The sequence below is a fragment of the Podarcis erhardii genome (assembly GCF_964252035.2).
Source record: "Podarcis erhardii genome assembly, chromosome: Z".
NCBI classification, from domain to species: domain Eukaryota; kingdom Metazoa; phylum Chordata; class Lepidosauria; order Squamata; family Lacertidae; genus Podarcis; species Podarcis erhardii.
Window position 1 is genome coordinate 23,427,578 of NC_138504.1, and position 19,199 is coordinate 23,446,776.

General features: G+C 45.5%; 1 protein-coding gene across 12 annotated transcripts in view; it reads right to left on the minus strand.

Moving 5' to 3' along the window:
* TENM1 (teneurin transmembrane protein 1) overlaps positions 1–19,199 on the minus strand; it is a 404,140-nt gene that overhangs the window by 249,294 nt on the left and 135,647 nt on the right. For all 12 annotated transcript variants that reach the window (XM_081847832.1, XM_081847839.1, XM_081847838.1 and 9 more), the window contains exon 3: positions 787–1,047. In XM_081847832.1, the coding sequence (XP_081703958.1) occupies positions 787–1,047 (261 nt within the window). The remainder of the gene's footprint in view (positions 1–786; positions 1,048–19,199) is intronic.

The following is a 19,199-nucleotide window of genomic DNA, read 5'->3' on the forward strand; positions in this document are numbered from 1 at the left end:
ATTTGTATACCACCCTTCATCCGAAGATCACAGGGCGGTTAACAACATAAAACTACAAGATGAGAACACGAAATACAAAATAATCACAACAACAACAAACCAATAACCCCTTCCCACAAAGACTCTTTATTAAAATTATTATTCATTTATTATTATAGGATGCTCATGTATAGCGAGTCAGATCATTGGTCTATTGAGCTCAGTATTGTCTACACTGATGGGCAGCAGCTCTCCAGGATTTCAGAAAGGAAATCTTTTCAAGTCCCTCCTGGAGAGTCTGTGGATTGAATCTTGGACCTTTTGTGTACAAGGCAGATGCTCTAGATTTAGGTACTGAGTGAGGCAAGTAAAAGTCTGTCCTGGAATAAGGCACCTTTCTCCAATGTCTTTGTTTGAATTTGTTGTTACTGTTTTATATTTAACGCTGCTTTCCCCCTTTCAGTCTTTTTAAAACAAACATTGTTGATGGCTCTTACTATGTTGTTCCTCAGCCTGCCCTTTGGATTTCTTTTTAACGAGAGTAGAAATTATCTGATAAATAATGAAGTAAATTTTCACAGTGTGTGAAAATTTGATTATTATTATTATTTACAAAACCACCATGGATGCTCACGAAAGCATACATACCCAAGTGTATACATTTTCTACATTTTGTTTACCCGACTGCTGTCTCATTGATAGTTCTGTTTAAGTACAAACTGGCATGGCTGAACCTCTTTCTCTTTCATACATGCACGCCCACATTGAAATAAATCTATGCCTGTTTTTAATAGGTTGCTTCATTACCGTTCTCCCCATCAGACTTCCTTTCGTGGTCAGTATCGGTGAGGGATAGCGCTGAGTTTGCGCGGCTCGATAAACACGAACTGTGCTCCGATTTCATTCCTGACATCCACATCCTCAAGGCCTGATCTGGTGAGGCTCCTCCTTCTGTCTCGGTATCGACATCAGAACCCATCTCTATCGGATAGCCACACTGGGAGACAGCATGCATGTCTGGCTGGTAGCCAGTGCACAAGATATGTGGAGTATCATGAAATTCCATCTCTGCAAAAACAAACACACACCAAAGAAACAGATTTAATAATACATTTACAGACACACACACACAAAGAGAGAGAGGGGGGGATCATTCAGCCTTTGCCTATTTTCCAAAAGATTCACTCATAGCATCTTCCATGGCTCCAGCTTTTTTTCTTTTTTTAAAGTGTTATGGCCTGTCATTCCCTTGTCCCTTCCATCTTCCAGCCCCAGAACTTCCTCCAGAGCTAATTGTGCATATTCTGCCAGCTGGGTCCAAGGAACAAGGGCTGCAGGCAGCTCACTCAAGCTCACCCACTTCCAGGCATGTTCCTGTTGACAGCAGCCTGCTGGCAGGATCAGATCTATTTGTTGTAGCAGGAGCTATAGGGTGACTTGAGCCCAGGAAGTCTGATGAATGCTAATTTCACAACACATTTCAAAAATAGGCAGAATGTGGCCATCTATTGATATTTTAATTTTGCAGGTGGCATATGTGACACTGTAAATATATTTGGAGACAAGGCTTTTGCTGGTACAGAGCAAAACTATTGTGGGTGAGCTGAAAAAAAAGGATACTTCCTTTCCCTTCAAACGCTTTGCATTGCCTTCACAGAGTATTTCCTTAAATATGCATGCTTTTGTAGTGCTCCAATTCCCACAGGATGTATTTTCTTTGAAGCTCTTATAGTGCCATAAATGGTGGTTTTTAGCTTTGCACATCTAACCTTGTTACCTACAATACTGCATATTCCCTGGAGGAGATAAAACTCAAAGTGGATTTATGATATTCTTCGGCTCTCTTCAAAACACACATAAAGCCAGCAGGTTGGGAACCATTTTCATGTGATGGAAAGCCACAGTGCAGATGCGTGCAGATGAACAGCATGGCTACATAAGCTGGGACATCTGAACATGCATTGCAAGGATAGGGAACCTCAGGCTCCAGGGATGAATGCAGCCTTACAGGCCTCTATATCTTTCTCCAGGCTCTCCCAAGTCTTTCGCCAGCCACACACATCACCAGCTCTGCTCCACAATGTCTATGCCTAGCTGGAAAGAGTCTTTAAACTGTGACAATGCTCCTTTGTGGTCTGGGTGAAGGGGGATGTGCGTGCCTAAATATGCATGTGAGTACCCTCCAACATTCCTCAGATGAAAATAGGGACATTCTATTCTACATCAGTGTGCCCTCTACGCCCCTTATATATACACACTGCCAATGGAATACCAGGCTGAGCTGCCCCGATGGCTGTTACTAAGAGGAGTGTGTAACAATACCATACCAGCAAACATCTTGGTTATACGTGGGAGCGTATCTGGTTAAAAATCAGACCACCTTGGGCATCAGAGGAGGCACACGTGCTGAATGTTTACGGGGAACACTTCCATACCAGCAATGTAGTCTCTATGGTTGGCGGTTATGACCACACAAGCGGGGGGCCCTTAGGCCACTCCTACCACTACCAGTACCATAGTTGGATGCATTAAAAGGTACTGTCTGGGAGAGCTGAGGAGTGCAGCAGCAACAGATGGTGCACCACCTCTTCCCATGAGTCCTGCTATGCCACCATGAGAGGTAGGGCCTCCTCCTCCTTCCCTGTCTCCACCCTTTGCTGCTCCCTTTCCCCACTCACAGAATTTGGAACTCTGACACAACGAAAAGCCTTGGCAGCTTAAAGGTTTTCATGATGCTCTTGGCATTTGGGGGGCAGTTGGAGACTATGCAAGTGTGAAGAAATCTGGATTTTCAGTGGCTTTAATGTCTACTATACAATGGTAAGAGTTGCATCTATTGTGCCACCTATTTTTCTATAATCTGGCCCTACCTACAATTTAGGGTTGGTAAAGGTAAAGGTACCCCTGACTGTTAGGTCCAGTTGCGGACAACTCTGGGGTTGAAGCGCTCATCTCGTTTTACTGGCCGAGGGAGTCGGAGTTTGTCTGCAAACAGCTTCCAGGTCATATGGCCAGAATGACTAAGCCGCTTCTGGCGAACCACAGCAGCGCACGGAAACGCTGTTTACCTTCCCGCCGGAGCGATACCTATTTATCTACTTGCACTTGACGTGCTTTCAAACTGCTAGGTGGGAAGAGCAGGGACCGAACAATGGTTGGTAACATGTCTCAATTCCAGTCTTCTCAATTTCTCATTTTTCCTATTTTAAATTCAGTTCTCAATGTTTCCACATCAGCTTGTGAATTTTTTATTATTATTATTATTATTATTATTATTATTATTATTATTATTATTACAGTTGTAACTAGGTTCTCAAATTTAATCCGTTCCGGGAGTTGGACTCCCGAAACAGTTCAAAAACCAAGGCACGGCTTCCGATTGGCTGCAAGAGCTTCCTGCAAGCCAACTGGAAGCCACAGAAGCCACGTCTGATGTTCAGCTTCCAAAAACGGTTTGCAAACCAGAACACTCACTTCTGGGTTTGCAATGTTCAGGAGCCGATTTGTTTGACAACTAAGGCATTCGACTACCAAGGTTCGACTGTACTATTATTATTATTATTATTATTATTATTATTATTATATCATTCATCATCATAAAAACTCATTAGCATTTTAATGCGAATTGCAACTTTGTTTCTTTCAGCTTTGGTTACTATGAACATTATTGTAAAGCAAGTTCCCTGTATGAGCACCTTCCCCTAACATATGCATTTTTATTGATGATGATGATGATGATACCCCACCCATCTGACTCAGCTGCCCCAGCCACTATAGGCAATTTCCAACAAAATATAAAAACACAATGAAATGTCAGACATTAAAAGCTGCCTTCAGATTTCTTTGGAAAGTCATATACCGTATTTTTTGCTCTATAAGTCTCACTTTTTCCCTCCTAAAAAGTAAGGGGAAATGTGTGTGCGTCTTATGGAGCGAATGCAGGCTGTGCAGCTATCCCAGAAGCCAGAACAGCAAGAGGGATTGCTGCTTTCACTGCGCAGCGATCCCTCCTGCTGTTCTGGCTTCTGAGATTCAGAATATTTTTTTTCTTGTTTTCCTCCTCCAAAAACTAGGTGTGTCTTGTGGTCTGGTGCGTCTTATACAGCAAAAAATACGATAGTTGTTTATCTCTTTGTTTACCTTCGTAAACATTCTTTTAATAGAGAACTGCATCACAAAATCTGGAGATGTGTGAATTTTGAAGGGTGACTATGTATCGGTTCTCATACTGTTTCAGAAAGTGCGAGTTTCATAGATTCAGCTTTAAATGCTAACTGAATTGAATCTTTCCCTCATCCCTATCTACCACTCACAGGTGGCCCCTGGAAGACTGCCCACAAGGGAATGTGGAGTTTAGATGGAAGGAGGTTCCCTACCCCCAGGGGAATGTAGTAACTAATTGAGTGTGTGTGTGTGATTCTGAGAGAAAGAGAGAAAGAGAGAGACTTCCCTTGACAACAAAATGGTGCAATGACTACCCACTTCTAGCAATGGAAGCTGGTCCACCAGGGTGAAGCTCCCACCTGTACACCTGCCTTACCAACCAACCCAGCAGGCCGAACTGCCTGTTATCTTCCTCGTCCTTCATCTTAGTGTTGCCTTAGCAGGTAGGAGGATGGGGACAAAGCTGGAATTATTTGGCTCTGCTTGGCATTGGTTCCGGCTCCACCTATGGCTGACCTCTCTGCCTTCAGCCCTACTAGTCTCAGTGAGCACCAGCTGCCACTGCTTCCTCATAGTAGTGCTCCTCTCCAAAGGTCCAGGTGCCCATCATTGCCCTCTTCTAACAAACCATTCCACTCCCTCTCCCCAAGTTCTCAATCTTTTTTCTTTTCTTTTCCAACAGATGCTCAGCATTTCATATCCACTGAGGATGCCAACACCTCCTTTCTGATTTCTCAGTGGCCCTCATGGGTTTTATTGCTATTTTTGTAGGAATTGGAACTCTGGTCTCCCAGTTCCTAGCCCAATGCTCTAACCACTACACCAGACTGCCTCCCAATCCCTGACCCTGAAGGGAGAAAAAAGCAGTAGTGCTCCTAGATTGTAGTAAATAGAGTGGTAGGATTTAAAAGCTCCCCCTTAATCAACAACTTTCCTGATTACTAAATGAATAAATTTGGGGCTGAGTGGGATGAAACCCTCTAATATGAAGCAAAACTAACCAACGAAGACACACACACACACACCCAGCCCCACAAAAAAGCACCACCGCAGAGCAACAAGAAGGTCTCCTTTAATCCCAACAATTGGCTGATGGCAGCTAGAAATGTTTGCTCTCAAATTCCACAGCTACATCCCTGGAGATGAGCGCAGGGCTTCCAGCCATGTGGCCCCACCTTTAGAATTCATGCCTTGGGGCAACACATCGAAGTCAAGCTCAAGCAACCTCAAAGACAGGGAAAGGAAACCACATTTATTTTGTTTAGTATTTTGCTTCCTTTGCGTCTTCCACCCACCCACCCGTATTAATCTTAAGGCCCTAGGGGAGAACTTGTCTATGGAGTGGCAGATCTAATTTGTGTTTTAGTCTATGTAATTGCTGCTTCAAGCTGCTTCTGCAATAGCTGCCACAGGACGAACAGAGCAGACGCAAGGAAGACATTTCCCCCGCCTCTTTTTGACACTTCAAATGGAAGTGGGGAATGGGCCTGATTTAGAGTACAGGGAAGCAAGTGCAGAGCGGAATCCTGTGGCAAAACTTATCGCTACCATGGCTACTTCTATTGGACGTTTGCTTGGCGTCAGAGCGAAATATTGCATGTGGCAGTTGAGACCAGGAAAGGGGCTTGTTTTAACTTTTGAGACTTCGGAACACACACACAGACACACACCATCCATTGCAGACAGTTCCAAGCAGACAGTCTAATACTGTGATTAAGATGTAGCCAAGGAGCCAGTCTTTGAGGCTTATGCCATTTAGGGCTCTAAACACTGGTGTGTTTACAAACCAACCCAGATGCTTGGAAAATTGATGTGAATCTAAATCTGCTTTGGTTTTTTTTAACATTTAACATTTTAACATTTATTTTGTATTGAATTTTTCTTGGTGTTATTGTTTTGTAAACTGCTTTGAGGTTTTCTTTTTTTTTTACATTCTAGTGGCATATAAATTTTATGAAATGAAATAAATGAATCGGTCACTAATGCAGCTGTTCTAAAACAGGGGTTATATGTGGTCTAAAGGGAGCCCCAGGCAGTAATCTGGGGTCCACTGCATTTTGGGCCAACTGAAGTTTCTGAGTCGTCTTCAAAGGCATCCCCAGGCAGAGTGCATTGCAATAATCACATCTGGAAGTAGGAGTAGCAGAGTCATTTCTGTCCGAAAGTGGCCATAGGTGGCAAACCAACTGCAGCTAGAAAGGGGCACTCCTAGTCACCAAGGCCACCAGAGCCTCTAGAGATAGTGCTGAATCTGGGACCACCACCCCAAGCTATGGACCTGCTAGAAGTACAACCTCATCCAGGACTTTAAAATTTCAAAATCAGCACAGCAGTTAAAAACAATACAGAGCTCAGACAAAGACAGAAAACACTGAACTGAGTCTGCTCCAGTGTGGAGAAAATATATATAACCACACTGAGATAAAAGTTTGTGTGTGTGTGTGTTGTAGGAAAGCAAATAGCAAAATACTGTATTCAATCCTTTCTGAATCTAAAATGTGGTGCCCAATTAATGAATGGTGAAATGAGTTGCCTACAGAAACGATACTTCATTTTCCCCCTTTTACTATCTGATTTTGCAGCAGCAAACCCTCTGTTTTGCATTTCTATACTCCTGGGCATTTAATTTATTCTAACATTTAACTCCGCACATAATGGAGTTTTTGCCATTTAAAAGAAGAAAAGGTAGCATGTTTAACAAAGGAAGGGGGTGAGAGTAGAGCGTTGAAGAGTGTTGGAGGAAACTTTGCAAAAGAAACATCCATAACTAGCGATGAAGAAATGCAGTCTGCAGATCTGAGCAACAAAATCATAGGGCCTGATTTCTGATATTGGGTGGGTGGGATTTTTCTGGGTGGTGTTGGTAGGTGTTGTTCTTCAGAATTTGCTACATACCAGGGATGATGGAGTCTCAGAAGTCCCTTACACAGAACTTCCAAAGTACCTGGCAGCCAGTTGGTTGTTGGGTGCTGCTTGGATACCACAGTAGAAGGAGCTTCGCCACAGACCTATACTCAATTAGGGTCGCCATATGTCCGGATTTTCATGGATATGTCCTCTTTTTCAGGGGTAAAATTTCTGTCCAGGGGGATTTTTAGAATCTGCAAAAATGTCTGGGTTTCCCCCCTTTGGTTCCAAGGGAGAAAATGAGTGCAGTAACATCCCTCCCCAGTGCCTTCAAACTGGCTGCAAGCTTGGCATTAGTGATACAGTGTTAAAAAAAAGTATGCAAAAATGTAATTGAAAAAGGGTGAAAGAATAAGGCTATATTATGTTAAAAGTAAACAATATGTTAAAGGTGTTTAATTATAAGGAGGAAAGATTGAAGACATAATAGAAGTGATTATAATAATTAGAAATGAGTTTTGAAGGAGGGTAAGGATTTGCTGTATCTGATTGGACAAAGAGGAACACAAAACAGGGAGGCGTGAGGAAGTCAAGAAAGAAAGTTTTTGTAAACATGAGTTTAAAAATTGAAGTTTTTATTCTTAATTTTTTTTCTCTTTTCTTTTTTATTTGGTGTATATTGGTGATTGCTTTTGTTGTTTTGTACTGTTTCGATGTTTCTTCCTTTTCTGGAAAAATAAATAAATATATATATATATATTTTAAAAAACTGGCTGCAAAGCTGCCCACATCGTGAGGAAAGGGCAGGCTGAATTTCTCCGGAGGAGGTGGCACTGGCAAAAGCAGCATCAGCCCCGATGCTGCTGCCCACTGGCGGAGGAAGAGGAGTGTGGGGGGGAAGCGCACTGCCCCTGGCAGTGCGACCCCCAGGGTGCTATCACAGCTGCCACGCCCACACTGGGCGCCACGCCCCTGCAGGCAGCGCACCACGCCCCCAGGATGCACGCCAGCCCCGCTCCCGCCTGCTCTCTGCCCCTGGTGCCAGAGCAGGAAGCTCTGCCACTGCTGCTGCCACTGCTGTGAGGGCTGCAGCAGTGGTGGGGACTTGCCAAGTGGTGAGGCAGAGGGCAGCCCCACCTCCAAGTTGATGTTCCTGAGTGCTGCTACCTTGGATGCTGCTGGCGATCTTCATGTTGGGCATGGCCTCCTCGCAGCAGCCCCTGTCCTAGCAGCAGCCTCCAGGGTTGCCGTGCTGCCACGAGGCCAAGCTCCCCATCATCTGCACTATCATCACACCGACCTACAGGCTCCTCTAACTCCCCATTCCTCCCGTATGTTCTCCCTTCAAGTTTCCACACCTGACAGCCTTGCCTATGAAAAGGAGTGCAGCCCGGAGAGCCTCCTTGCAGCTCCCCAACTCCTGCTGCCCTTTCACGTAACTTGGTTCGAGGGCCGTTTCTTCACCGTTGACCCTTTTCTAAGCTTGCCAGCCAGCCAGCCACCTCTCTCCCCCTCACTCTTTTTAAGTTGTTGGGTAGTGTTTACAAAAGGACTGAAAGATAATAGAAGCAGGTTAGCTGGTTCCGCCCTTTGATACTCCAATGGGCAAGGAGAAGCGTTTTTAAGGGGAAGACCTCGGGGAGTGCAAATAAGATAGCAATAAATAGTTTCGCTACTTATAAAGACCTCCATCCACATAGCTAATGTTTATGTACTGTGAAATAATAATAGCCTTCTCAAAGCATCCCGCTGCTGTTTTTGTGGTGTGTAAAAAGGGCATCATCTGGATGTGGAAGTTTTTACATGTACCTAGACAAGCTTGGGAAGAGCAGTTTACTAGGTATCCTGGACAAAAGTTGTCCTGAGCTTGGCTTGGTAGCTATGCCACAGGGTTCTTGGGAGGACAAATTGTATGTCTCCCATCCCCCCCATCTCTCCCTCCCTCCCTTCCTTCCTCTTTCTCTCTCAGTGCGGGGTGGGGCCAGCAGTGCGTCTGCATGGCATCTGTGTGTGTAACTGAGTGTGTTGAGTGTGCATGTGCAAGAGTGTGAAGGTCATGTGGTGGTGGTGGTGGCGGCACATGAGCTGCTGCAAATGTGTCCTCTTTTTTCCTCTTCAAAAATATGGCAACCCTATCCAATCAAAGGCTGGCAAGCCTGCTTTCTGCAGGGATCAGCTCAGCAATCAAGTTCCTGTATTTTTAATATTTATATCCCACCTTCCTTCCAAGGATCTCAAAGTGGTTTGCTCCCTCCACATTTTATCCTCACAACAACCCTGTGAGGTAGGGAACTGTGAGGCTGGGGAACTGTGACTAGCCCAAGATTGTCCGTCTTCATAGCTGAGCATTGATTTGGTCCCACTCCAACACTCTAACCACTACAGGTCCGCTAGTTGTGAATCGTCTGAGCTTCTGTGAAAATTTGCTCTAACATGCCCCTTTCTTGGATTTAAATGCAAGCAACAAAACAAAACATACACATGCACGCACGAAAGCACTATAGCATTCTGTTTTTCCATTCACATCAAATTACATCTTGTTGCAAATTTAACATCAATGGAATGATATGAAAGACATCTAGACACATCTGCTACCTCTGATTAGGCAGCCAAGAACAAGGTTTGTCACTCAAAGTTTTCCCCCCAGTCTGGTTTTAAGGGATCTTTCATCAGAAAGTTCAAGTATGGGAAGGGCTCGTGACATTAAAACGTCCTTCACAGAAGAAAAGGAAGAAAATATGCTATTCCAATATTGCAAGGGGGGGGGGGAGAGAGAAAGAGAGATTGAAACATCTTAAAATCTGAATTCAACCCAAATGTGTTCAGGATGAAACTTTCAGTGAAGCTTTCACTGCAGGGTTTTTACCAACATGAGTTCATTTCTGAAGGACAATTAGACTGTGGCTTATTAAGGAATATTTAATTCAGCCTCTCTGCGGTGCCTGTTCCGTCTTTCTCTTATTTGTAATAAACACAATCAAATAAAGAAAATGCTCAGGGAAATTAGAGGAATCAGAGGTAGGATGTAACAAGGGAAGAAGCAAAGACTCAGAGGGAGGGGTAAAACAAAACAAAACAATTTGTGGCCCATGGAAAGGTCCAGCTTGAACAGAAAGTCTTTGTATCTCTTCATGGAGAGGAAAGCCAATGACCAGCCTGGATAAGCCAAGTCACTCCAGTACCCAGAAACCCTTAATTGCTGGAGGAGATGCCCACCAGACGGGGCATCGGCCCATCACAAGATGATGGTCCCCCACACCTAATCCCAGAACATTCCAACAAACCCCCAACACTGGTTTCACTGGCCACCAGTTAGCCACCAAGCTAAGGTTGCATTCATTCCCACGGCACTTTATTCTGTTTTCGCAATTTTTTTGGGTAACCCTTAAGTTCCACCCCACGTTTGAGCTTTCCCATTTCTGGAACTATAGTGGAACATAGTGCAAATTTAGTACTCATTTTCATGTTACTTGCTTCCAGGAGGAAAAAAAAAAGTTTTCAAATTATCTGAAAATGAATGCTGAACTTGCACTATATTCCACCATAGTTCTGAGCCTTTATATTGTGTGAAAGCTCAGACAGAAAGTGGAAAGTTGTAAGAATGGAATGAACTGCCACATAGATGTGGCCTGAATCAAAGGTTCTGGCTGTGGTGCACAAACTCCTACACGGCTTTGGCCACAAAACCTTAAAAAATAACCTCACCCTTATATACCCAACCAATCGCTATGTCCTGCAGGAGGTCTATTCAGTATGAAATGTAGGAACCAGGCACCTATCCTTTGCAACCCCTTCTCATTGCACATCAGTCAGGCTCTGTCTCTCTTATCTTCTTGGATCCTATAAAAGACCTTTGTTTGTGATGCAGTCTTTTTAACTGAAGGTGTTTACCCCAGTCTGTGTCTGTACAGTCATACCTCGGGTTGAAATAGCTTCGGGATAAGTATGTTCGGGTTGCGTGCTGCGGCGACCTGGAAGTATCGGAGCATGTTACTTCCGGTTTTGCCGCTCGCACATGCGCAGATGGTCAAAATGACATCTTGCGCATGCACAGAAGCAGCGAATCGCGACCCGCGCACATGCAGATGCACGGACACGGGTTGCGTCCGCTTCTGGATGCGAATGGGGCTCCGGAACGGATCCTGTTCACATCCAGAGGTACCACTGTATTGGACTTGACGTAGTGCAGTGTTTCCCAACCTTGGGCCTCCAGCTGTTTTTGAACTACAATTCCCATCATCCCTGACCACTGGTCTTGCTAGCTAGGGATGATGGGAGTTGTAGTCCAAAAACAGCTGGAGGCCCAAGGTTGGGAAACACTGACGTAGTGAATCACTTTGGGACGGTTCACAGGAAGCAATTCGTAAGTGAAAGAAAGAAACATATCTCTCACGCTGTATGACATGCCTGCACTGGGGGACAGAAAGCCCCAGGAACAGAGAGAGTCTTTTGCTTTTTTCCGAGCAGCTGGAGGTTTAGCATTACAGTCTGCTCTGCTAACCTACTGTTTAAAGGTAAAATTTGCATCAATTGCTCCACCCACTTTTCCTTCAGGCTCCGCCCACTACTGGCATGCAGCCCCTGGAAGGCTTCCCTCAGGGTTGAAAAGGTTCTGCATCGCTACCATGGGTAGACCTTGTCCGGAACTCTCTGACTCTGAGGTTGCTGTACAGGAAAGAGGCTTGTTTGTCATTACTATTTTCTTAATGCTTTGTTCTCAGAACCCCATGCCTGACCAGGGCTTGCAAATGTTTAAAAGTCCCCCTCCCCCACCCCACTCTGCAGTAGTGATTGCTGATCAATGGAGCCTGCAGCCATCAAGCAAGGAAAAGTGGGGGAAGCTTCCTTCCCTTTAGCAGCAGAGACAGCAAGCTGCACTCTCAAAAAAATAAATCAGACCAAAAAGGGCAAAGAGAGCTCACTAACAAATTAGACTACACCAGTCCTGTAAACCCTTCCTTGCCCTGCTGCGAGCAGATAAGCTAAAAAAACACACCCAGAGTTCGTTATAACTAGCAGTATTTTGTCCCACCTCATAAAAATTTGACACAGTTGGAGGTGAACTAATTGAGACAGTGTGGAGATAACGGCATCGAAGGGATTTCAAATGTAATTAAAGAGTGATCAGGAAAAGGGGCCCGGCATGGAAGGAAGAATGCTGAGAGCTAGGAGAGCACATAAAGGTTCAAAGCCCATTCCAAAAGTGACCTTTAATAAGAACGAACAAGTGCACATTAAACTGAAGCAAAAAGGCCCTTAAACGCTTTGATGGGGAAAGTCCACACAATCATCAGCTCAGGAAGAATGAAAATGTGAAAACTCTTAATATGGGTTCTTAATGCTTCAACCTTTTATGGGATATTGAACTGACTCAAGGGTTGCTGAACCTGTTGCAGCATCTAGGGTTGGGGGGAAGAAACTCTATTAAGTCTGCATTTAAAGGTGAAATTACTTAATTTGCATTTTCTGGAACAGAACGCAAACACAGCCGCACTTTGACATTTCTCCAAATTTTGCAATGCTGTTTTCCGGCCAACTAATGCATACAAAAATAGTGGCACCTCCAGTTGCGAACGGGATCCGGTCAGATCCCGAGGAATTCGCAACTGGAGGTGCCTGTTCTGCGCATGCGTGTGGCACGGTAGAGCACTTCTACACATGTGTGTGGTCGCAGAAGCGCGCTACCGCGCCACGCGCATGCACACGGTGTGTAGAGCACTTCTGCGCATGTGGCGAAACCCAGAAAAATACTTCCGGGTTTGCCGCATGCGTAACCCAAAGGATACGCAACCAGAGGTGTGCGTATCCAGAGGTACCACTGTACAAGGGTAAAGTGTGCATAAAACACAGCTATTAGTGAAAATAGAAGAAAAAATATTACAGAAAAGTGTTTTGCAAAAATGTTTGTGTTTGCAAGATTGCATACAAAAATGTGAATATTGGGAGAAATCTATGCTGAAATGCTGGATCTTTGTGAGGACTTTATTGCAAACTAATATGGAAATATGGAGAACTGAACTCAAATATATATGACAAATTGATCCATCTCTAGAAGTGTTATAGGTATGTAGAGAATTGTTTTATGGAACCAGGGGCAATATGCCTCTGAATACGAGCTGCTGGAGAGTGACTGTGGAACAGGGATCTTGCCTTTGTGTCTTTCACTAAAATGAGACACTTGGATGGCCACTGTAGGGGGAAAGGATGATGAATTAGGTGACCTTTCAGCCTGATCCAGTGAGGTTCCACTTCCATTAAGAACCTAGGAAGCTGCCTTACACTATATAGAACCATTGGTTCATCTAGCCCAGTAGTGTCTACCTTAATGGATAGCAGCTTTCCAGGATTTCTATCAGAATTCTCTCTGCTACTGCTACCCGGAGGTTCTGGGGGACTGAACCTGGGACCTTCTGCATGCAAAGCAGATACTCTGCCAATGAGCTAAAGCCCTTTCTTGAGCATCACTGGAGGCTGACACCATTGCAACTTCACCCGCTGTTTTTGTGAGGCACAATACAATCATTTGCAGTGGATTTGGGAGAGGCAAAATGAAGCACGGTACTTTCTCACAATGCATAACTGAGCTGCGGAAGCCACTGCGATGAAACAAGGTGATAGCCAATGGCTTCTACTGCTTTAAAGGGGGAGATAACAAATTAATGGAAAAGAACTATTAATAGCAACCAGCTATCATAGCTAAGTGGAACCTTTAATTGGAAAAGCAGTATGCCACCAAAATGCCTGTCGCTGGGAACAAGCACTGCAGGAAAGACAGGTGTCCTCGTTTTGGGATCTTCCCACAGGCATCTGATTGGCTTCTGTAGGAAACATGGTGTCGGGGTTGAGGCTAATTGGTCTGATCCAGCAGCCCAGCTATTATATATTTATACAAAGTCACAAGAAGCTCAGAATTTCAGCCTCATTCTTTCCCACAGATCACATTCAACCCTTGGTCTAATTTCATGTGGCCATCAGAGCATCACCCTATTTTCAAAAGTGTTTTGCAAGCTATCAGTTCAAATCTCTGGCAAGAATGAGCTGTTCTTTGCCCAGCAGTTCTCTGGGCAAGAAGAGGAAGACTGGAAGGAAGTTGGGGAAATGGAGTTATAGAGAGAAGTCCTTTTGGAACAAAGGAATATGCCTTAAGTCAGATCACTGGTCCATCTACTTCAGTATTGTCTGCACCAACTGGCAGCAGCTCTCCAGGGTTTCAGACAGGAGACCCTCCCAGTCCCACCTGCAGAACTCAGGGATTGAGCATGGGATCTTCTGCATGCAAAGCACATTCCCCACCACTGAGCTATGGTCTTTTCCATACTTGGTGCCACCCATCACTAGTTTCAGTCCCATCAACACCTGGTTAGCAGCTCCCAACAGATTACCACCCCCGCGGTGGGGAAAAAATGGTTGCACTTCCCTGCTTTTAGGGAAAGATGACACTGATTTGTGGATACAAGTTTTCATTTGTATCTCAAACAATTCCTGCAATTATGTGCTTTTGGTAGCTTTGACCAAACATCAATTCTCTTCTTTACCATATATATATATATATACACACACAGCTTGGTCTATTAAAAAAAGGAGACACCGTTTACTTGATTTGCCTCTGTGAATAAAAGATTCTTCGCAATCTTAGCTAACAAATTTGCAATAAAAGTTTGTGGAACACAGTAAGAAAATACAAAACATTGTGATTATTATATGAATTTCAGCAAACGTACAAAGCAACTGCCCCAACTGGAAAGATTATATTTATATTGAACTGTTATCTCTTTCTCTCCACACACCCCCATATTGTGATTGATCTGCATTTATCAGTGCCACTGAATTTACTGTTTCTCTTTTTTTTTTCCTTTATAGCTTCTATTTATCTAGATAATGTAGTATTTGCGTAAAGGAACTATATTATTTACTCTTCTTCTTTCCTGTTCAAAAATTTATTGTGCATTAAAAATGAAAGACATTTTATGCCCTGAAATTCCTCTGAAGCTGCCATAAAATTATATTGAGATATGCATATTTGTTTGTTAGCAATATTACTCCATTCAATCAAGAAGTCTAAACAAATCTGTTTTCCCATCACCACAATTGATGTGGCACAAGAGATTAACAGAGATTTCTTCTAATCCATACAAAGCTCTGAAAAACGTTAATAAACTACAAGGCTGAAGACTAAGAATTCAATGTACCTAAATGCAGTACAGTAGCGTTGAAAATGTGAGAGCTACTTGCTTAAGACCACCATGTTTAGTTGAAGTTGTTGTGACGTGGGGTTTGTGATTTCAGCTCTCTTTCATAATATGCTGGAGACAGTTCTCTAGTAACACTTCTTTATTAAAAGCAACAAGACTAAAACCTGAGGAGGGGAGAGCTACATTTATAGGGACAGGGAACAAGCTAGAAGGGATACATTTTGGAGGGAACAATATCAGGCAATCACAGTCCTGCCTTTTGGAGGCAACCAATAAGACAGAGGATCCAAATACAGCAGCTTAAATGAACCAATAGTAGCTGTACCCTCTGGAACCAAAAGGCAGTTACTTTACCCTAATTCAATTACAGACAATAATAATACAGATATAAAATCCTTTGACTCAATACACAGCACCCCTCCCCCCCTAGTGAGCACAGCAGACGTAATCTCTCAGGTACTGTGGGGTCCTACAACTTCTACTTGATCTCCTGACAACAGGTGTTGCCGGTTCTGGATTGGGTGTCACCAGTGGTAGGGGGGCTGCTATAGGGGTTTCGTCAGGAACAGATGGAGTCCCAGACATCTCAGGGTCCCCTACCTGTACCTTGTCATCCTGAGGACCAGCAGACCCTGGTTCATTTGCTGAAACCCCTGGTGATTGCACCTCTGGGCCATTTTCACTCTGGTCTTGCAGCTCTGCGTCGTTAGCCAGGGATGAATTATCAGACTCCTCCCTGCTGAGCGCCCGGCGCCTCAGCTGATCTATATGTCTCTTCCAAACTTGCCCATTTTCCAAGGTCACATAATAGGACACAGGTCCACTAGCCCGGGTGACCACACCAGCCACCCACCGCGAACCTCGTGAATAGTTCCTCACCCAGACCAGATCTTCAGGGTCGAAATACCTTGTTCTGTCAGTCTCAGCCTGGGGGTTTGCTCTTGAATTACGGTTTGGCATTTTATCCGGGTGGACATAATCCAACACCGTTACCAATCTTCTACCCAAGAGCAGCTCAGCTGGCGACTTGCCCGTCGCAGTACACGGCGTCGCATGCTGCAAAAATAACATTCGCGCGATGCGAGCTGACCAGTTACCCTCCATTAAGCGCGCAATGGATTCTTTGGCTGTTCTTACCATGCGCTCCGCCTGCCCATTGGAGGATGGGTGAAAGGGCGCGGATGTGACCCCCCTTATGAAGTTATCAGCCAAGAATGCCCTGAATTCCTGGGATACAAAAGCTGCCCCATTATCTGATACAATGGTCTCAGGTAACCCATGGGTTGCAAACAGCTGCCTCAACACCTTGATTACGGCAGCTGATGCCATGCTAGGGACCATCGCCACTTCTAACCATTTGGAATATGCATCGACGATAACCAAAAAGACCTTCCCCTGGAATGGCCCAGCAAAATCTAAGTGCAGCCGGCTCCAGGGAGATCTGGACTGCTCCCACCAGTGAACTGGTGCTCTGGCCACTTCTGGCCGCACCTCTTGGCATGCCTTGCATGTTCGTACCCATTGTTCTATGTTCTGGTCCATTCCAGGCCACCACACATAACATCGGGCTAGCGACTTCATCCTGACCATTCCCGGGTGTCCCATGTGAAGCGTCTCAAGAACCCTGTTTCTCAGTGGTGCTGGGATGATCACCCTATCTCCCCACAGGAGACAACCCTTATGCATGGATAACTCGTGCTGCCTTGTCGCATAAGGCCTGAATTTGTCTTCATGCGGACCACCTGGCCACCCCCTCCCCACCCAAGTGAGCACACGGGAGAGAACAGCATCTTTCTTCGTTTTCTCAGCAATATCAGTAGCCGTTACAGGAGCCCCTGGAAGTGTTTCCAGTATCATTATGTGCTCCGCTGGAGCAGGATCCTCATTGCTCCCGCTAGGAAGGGGCAATCGACTCAGCGCATCAGCGTGGCACAACCGTTTTCCCGGCACATGGGTCAAGGTGTACTGGAACCCGTTCAGGAATATAGACCAACGCAACATTCTGGGGGAGAGAATTTGTGGCGTTTGTTTGTTCGGGTTGAACAACCCCAACAGTGGTTTGTGGTCCGTTTCAATGGAGAAATGGCGATCGTACACATAATCATGGAACTTTTTGATTCCTGCCACAATTGCAAGCGCCTCTTTGTCAATTTGAGCATAGTTGCGCTCCGTGGGCAACAACGTACGGGAATAGAAAGAGATGGGCTTTTCCGACCCATCCGGTTCCCTATTGTGAGGCATCACATGCCAGGACCAGCGGCTTCGATTCATCATAATGAGCAAGGACGCTCTTGCTACTCAGCATTCCTCGCAAGGAGTCAAAAGCCTTCTGCTGCTCCTGCCCCCATCGCCACACATTCTTTTTCTGCAACAGTCTATGTAATGGTTCAGCTACCGAAGCTTTCTGGGGTAAGAACGAATGATAAAAGTTAATAAGTCCCAGGAATGACTGCAACTCCGTCTTGTTCTGTGGTTGTGGTGCCTCGATGATGGCCTTAACCTTAGCATCTGTGGGGTGGATGCCTGATGCATCAATTTTAAACCCCAAGAATTCCACAGATGGCACCCCAAAACTGCATTTTTCCTTTTTTAGTTGCAACCCCGCCTCCTTGAACTTGAGCAACACTGCACGGACACGCGCAACCAGTTCCTGTGGGTCTTTTCCAGCAATCAAAACGTCATCAAAAAATGGCAAGACCCCCGGCAGACCTCTTAACAGGCGTTCCATGAGCCCTTGAAAAATCCCTGGGGCCACACAAACTCCAAATTGTAATCTGTTAACTCTGAACGCCCCTTTATGTGTGACAATAGTCTGTGCTTCCGCTGATTGTGGGGTTACTGGCAGCTGTTGGTAAGCTTGTGCCAGGTCAATTTTGGCGAACACCTTGCCCCCAGCCAGTTTAGCCAACAGATGTGATACGACTGGAATGGGGTATGAGTTTCCCCTGAGTGCCTTATTGATAGTACATTTGTAATCAGCACAGATCCTGACTTCCCCATTTGCTTTAAGGGGCGTGATGATTGGAGTCTCCCACTTAGCGGAGTCCACGGGTGAGAGAACTCCCTGCTTGACCAATTTCTCCAGCTCTGCTTCAATCTTGGGTTGCAGTGCAAATGGCACTCGCCTTGGTTTGAGTCGGATTGGGGCCACCCCAGGGTCCAATTCGAAGTCAACTGGGGGCCCTTTATAACAACCCAGTTTTCCATTAAAGAGACCAGCAAATTCTTTGCATAATGCCTCGCTCATCTCAGGGCAGGTTTGGATTGAATTAAGCCCTGATATACTCAGTCCCAGGGCGGGGAACCAGTCAGTGCCCAGGAGACTGGGGCGACTGCCCTTCGCAATCACCAGTTTCAGTACCGCCTGTTTGTCCCGGAACTGTACTCTCATGGCACACATTCCCATGACATGGATGCGGCCCACTGAGTATGACTGCAAAGTTGCCGGGAAGGGCTCCAGAGGGGGCAACTTACCCCTGGGGAAGAATGTCCTCGCGGTCTGGTCCGACATGATAGTGAATCCAGATCCGGAGTCCACCTCCATGTCGCACAGCTGACCCTCAATCTTCACCTTGACTTGTGCCTTGCCTTGCGCTGGAAACTGCACGACCCTCCCGTTGATCTCTGTTACGTAGTGGCAGTCCTTTAGAACATGGTTTGCTGTGGGCGATCTGCGATGCTCCAGTCAAGGTGCTCCTGTCGCTCCCAACGCCGCCGATCTACAGACCCTGGTGATGTGACCTGTCTTTCCACACGTCCGGCACATAGCATCCCGGAAACGACAACTCTTCCGCTCATGGTTTCCGCCACAACCAGGGCACCTGCCTCGGTGATCTTTGTGCACTGTGCAGGCCTGACGCACTGACTCGACCCCACAGACTGGGCTCTGGCTCGGAGTAGCCTCTAGCTCGTCCATGGCATGCGCAACTTCTATCTGTGGCTTAGGGGCCCTGCGACTGGCATCAAGCTCCTCTCTTTCATAATTCTCCGTGGCGGTGGCCTCCTTCAAGGCTGAAG